Source organism: Cyprinodon variegatus, unplaced genomic scaffold, assembly GCF_000732505.1.
Source record: "Cyprinodon variegatus isolate N-32 unplaced genomic scaffold, C_variegatus-1.0 Scaffold461, whole genome shotgun sequence".
NCBI classification, from domain to species: domain Eukaryota; kingdom Metazoa; phylum Chordata; class Actinopteri; order Cyprinodontiformes; family Cyprinodontidae; genus Cyprinodon; species Cyprinodon variegatus.
The window spans coordinates 569,623-573,964 of NW_015150914.1; the positions used below are offsets into that span (position 1 = coordinate 569,623).

Consider the following 4,342-nt stretch of genomic DNA (forward strand, 5'->3'; position numbering starts at 1 on the left):
TTATCTATAAACCAAACTAAACGATTGTTGTTCTCTACTTAAAAAAACACTTCAGATTTTAAAATGGAAAAATTTTCTATTTTTTTTATATTTTTTATTAAAAAATTCAATGTATAACATGGATGCATAAAAACCTCATTTTATTTCAGTGTTAAATTCTGTTTAGAGTAACGGATTATAGTTAAAAATGTCTGCAGACCTTTACTGGTTGATGGTTTTCTTTATTCAGTTTTTAATTGTTACTCCTGATCTATAGTTTGCCAAAGCTGCTGCATTATTTTTGTAAACACAAAAGTCATGTGTCCTGGTTGTGTCTGTGTTTCTGGCGGCCAGGCCCTAAACCCTGACAACGAGTACCACTTCAAGAACCGGTTGAAGTCATGCCAGAGGAACTGGGCTGAGGTTTTCGGAGACGAGGCCAACATATTTGCCGTCTCGCCCAGCAACACCTACCAGAAAGTAAGGAATACTCTCCTCGTCCGCTCTGACCTCCTCCTCCGGGTGTTTTCTCTGTGCACGCGTATCCAGAACAACTTCCAGATATTTCTATACAGTAAAGTTCCCGTACAGGCAGACGGGTTTTTCTGCATCATGTTGTCAGGGAAACGCCCCTGACTGACAGGACAGCTGTCGGCAAACCAGTCTGTCAGTTTGCTGCGTCATTGTGAATGAAAACATGACTTGCTTTTTTTTCTTTCAGGAGCCTCACGGTTGGCTGGTTGACTTAGTGAACCGAGTGAGTCATTCAATCTTAGTGTGTAGATCTATGTTTTCAAGAGTTCTGCTTCTTATATCAGATTTTTTTCTCTTTTTTGTGTGCTAAAGTTTGGAGAGTTGGGAGGATTCGCTGCCATCCAGACCAAACTCAGCTCAGAGGAGATCGAGATCGCTGTAAGAACGTTCCTTCCTTTGTTTCTTTCCTTTACCATATAACTGAAATAGTAGTTTCCCATGTGATGCGTGCCGAGTCACTGCTGACAGCCGGGTTTGCACCCCCCCCTGCCTCTGCTGTCAGCTGCAGGATGCTGAATGTGCCTCCTTTCCCTCCCTTTCTCCCACTAACATCTCTTACGCTCTGACATCCTCCCGCTGTGTGATGCTTGAAATGCTCTGTTGTTTTACGTCTTCTGAAAGCATCCTTGTGCGAACGCTTCCTTCAGCAACCTGGCCGGAACTGCAGCAGCGCATAGCAATTGACTCCAATGCTTGGCATATTAATAAGGCTAAAGGCTCAGTGCAGACTAATTTAGCTCTCTTAAGTTGCACGGAGAGCTCAGGAGTATCTGTGCGTGTTGGCTGTTGAATACTTAACCTACTCTAAAGGCAGGAGAGACTGAAAGCCAACGGAGGAGAGATAATGGGAGGAGAGCTCCCTCCTCCTTCTGACTCCCAGAGGTGGCTCATTAATTTGTCAGCTTTGAGCAGGAAGCCAAGCGGGATGGAGGGTTGGGGTTATTGAGTTCTTAGTGCGGCGAGAGGAGGCAAGCAGAGGAGAAGGAGCTGCTTAGGGAATGATTAGGCAGGGTTTCTTTAAAAGGACAAATATTAACTATTCCTGACTGATCATTGAGAGCGAACGACATCCGCTGCTGGAGAGAAAAGGTCATCAACTCTAAGTCATGTTCTTTAACATACCTGAATCTAAAAGGACGCTTCCTCCCTGCAACAACAGCCTTGCAGTGCATCACTTGTTGGAGGCCTTATGCTACGTTCAGACCGCACGCAGCAGTAGCAGCAAAGATGTGCGTGCTCCTTCATTTTTCATGCTTGCAAAAGTTTAGTTTTCTCAGAAATTCAAATTGTACCTCGGTAGATTGAGGCAGTATTTTCTTGGTGCCTTATCTAGCACTGGAGTTATTTAAAAGGGAATCTCCTCACCTGTGTGGTTGGTCCATCAGTGGCTCTCCTCCAGTTATACAACTTATTCAGGTCCGGGTGGAAACACCATTTGTTAAAGGAAAGCTCTGTGTCTAGCTTAAAGCTTTCTATTTCCATTTGTTTTTCCTGAAAAGAGATCACTCTTTAAATAACACTTCATAACGTGTATTTATTAAAGAACCAGGAGACATGACAACAGATTTTGATAGAAATTATAATCTTATTCAGATCAGAGAAGATGCTTAGAGTTTACAGAAGGCAGCTACCTACCAGCATCATTACATCATACATGTTTGCAGATGAGGAGACATCCGTGGCTCCAGCCTTATAAAATATTACACTTTGTTCTTAGCTGAAGGACGCCGCTCTCTTCCAATCCCAAATCTTTGCCAGAAACAGAATTAAGATAACTGTTTATAGCCGGACAGAGGAACTGGTCTATTTAAATGAACTACTAGGGACCCTCTGAAGCCCAACATGGACAGTAAGAGATGTTGACAGAGTTGAAGCCATTAATCGACAGCTTCCTTCTGCAGGAGAGGAGAGTGATAAATGTAGGAGCTGTCAAAGCGTCCTTATAACCTGAAAGCATGTCCTTTGAACACTATGATAATAAACACTACTTTTTTTTTTTTTTTTTTAGAAAATAAAGTCTGAAGAAAGACAAGTATGCCTAATATCTAATATTAGAAAATTTGATCACATGAAAAAAACAAATATCAATAAAGCTACATTTCCTGTTACTCTGTTGGCGCTTCTCCTGAGATCTGTGCATTATTAATGATCCACTTGGTGTCTCTATATCTTTCTGAAGGGGGAGAAAAATGGATTATGTTGCTAAATATTTTGCATGAAGATTATTAAAGAGGCGTCACAGATTTTTGTAACAATACTACCACCTGTGGCCGAAATGCAGCACTACAGCAGTCTTCTGCTCGTTCTCGTAACTCGCGTCTGTTCTTAACAAGGTGTGTTTTTTACTTTTTTTTATCCTATGTGGAGTTGCTTCTGAATATCCACAAAATCCGTCTTGAATATAATTCTTCAGACCCTTTGAACATTGATGTCACATCCTGGAAACAGTGGGGGAACTTCTGACCCAGAGTACATTCAGGAAAATAGGCTATAGATTTATAGAAGCATCGGAGCTGAACTACAGATGTGTCACTCTGCTCATTAAACCATGTTTTAGTTATAAAGGGTCAATGAAAAAGGCGATTGTAGAGATATTTTTCAATAAAAACGTATAGAATGTCTCTTTAATAACTCATAGTACTGATGAGTTGATCCACTTATTGCTTTATGTCTCATAATTGTCCTTCTCTATCTCTTTCCTCCTGCGGGGAACAGAGTGTGTCAGCTCTGGTCCAGCCCCTCGGTGTTTGTGCAGAATATTTAAACTCCAGCCTCATCCAGGTGAGCCAGCATGTACTTGTTTGTTTGTCTTTTAGCAGGAAAACTTGAAACTTTATGAATGGATTTCAATTACATTTTTACAAGAGGTGCGCCTCAAGCCAAGGAACAATCCATTACATTTTGGTGATGATTTAGATAAGAGTCCAGATACAGCACCCTCCCCCCAATCCAGAGGGTGGCAGCAGCGACTATTGACAGCTTCAGCATCAAACCCAAAAAGTGCAAAAGTTCTATACTGAAGACGGAAAATACAAAAACAGAAGAAAAGGGAGCCATACGTCATTTGAAGTCTGAATCTTCTGAGCAAAGAGCAAAGAAAAGGGCAGAACAGCCATCAGAGGCTGCAGTCCCTAGCTCCGCTTTAGCCTACTTATGAACTTATGAAAAGATTTTAAGGATTTTTTACCAGAGGAAAAATTAATTCCAATTCCATAATGATCCAGATCATCTGCCAGTTTTAGCTATTGGGTTTAAGTCACAATATGGGGCAAAATTAGCCACTTGGCAGAGGTTACAATATACGACGCAAATATGGACTGAACAATAAACAAATAACATACGGAGCAACGCAAACAGCAGCCATGGCTCACTGAGATCAAATAAAAGAGTTACAATTGGAGTACAAATTAAAAGTCACTCTTAACCTCCGCTTGAGACGTCCAGCTTTGACTGGAAATATGGAAGCACCTTCTGTCGGGTTACCAATTGTCCCTTTGAAAAAATAATCTTTAGAAACTAAAGTATGTTTCAAATGTTCAAAAATACTTTTTTTATAGTTTTTTTCTTCTATTTTGAAAATAAAGTCTTAACATTACGAGAATAAAGTAATAAAATTGCGACAATAAAGTTGTACAATTACTAGAATAAAGTAAAAAAATTATGAGAATAAAATCATAAAATTATGAAAATAAAGTCGTAACATAACGAGAATAAAGTCGTAACATAACGAGAATAAAGTCGCAACATGACGAGAATAAAGTCGCAACATGACGAGAATAAAGTCGCAACATGACGAGAATAAAGTCGCAACATGACGAGAATAAAGTCG

The 4,342-nt window shown here is 40.2% G+C and overlaps 1 protein-coding gene across 1 annotated transcript in view; it reads left to right on the forward strand.

Annotated features, from left to right (window-relative positions):
- Positions 1–4,342, forward strand: part of usp24 (ubiquitin specific peptidase 24) — a 70,762-nt gene that overhangs the window by 8,930 nt on the left and 57,490 nt on the right. Inside the window, exons 5-8 of the mRNA XM_015389470.1 lie at positions 334–459; positions 701–736; positions 826–891; positions 3,229–3,294. Coding sequence (XP_015244956.1) covers positions 334–459; positions 701–736; positions 826–891; positions 3,229–3,294 — 294 coding nt within the window. The remainder of the gene's footprint in view (positions 1–333; positions 460–700; positions 737–825; positions 892–3,228; positions 3,295–4,342) is intronic.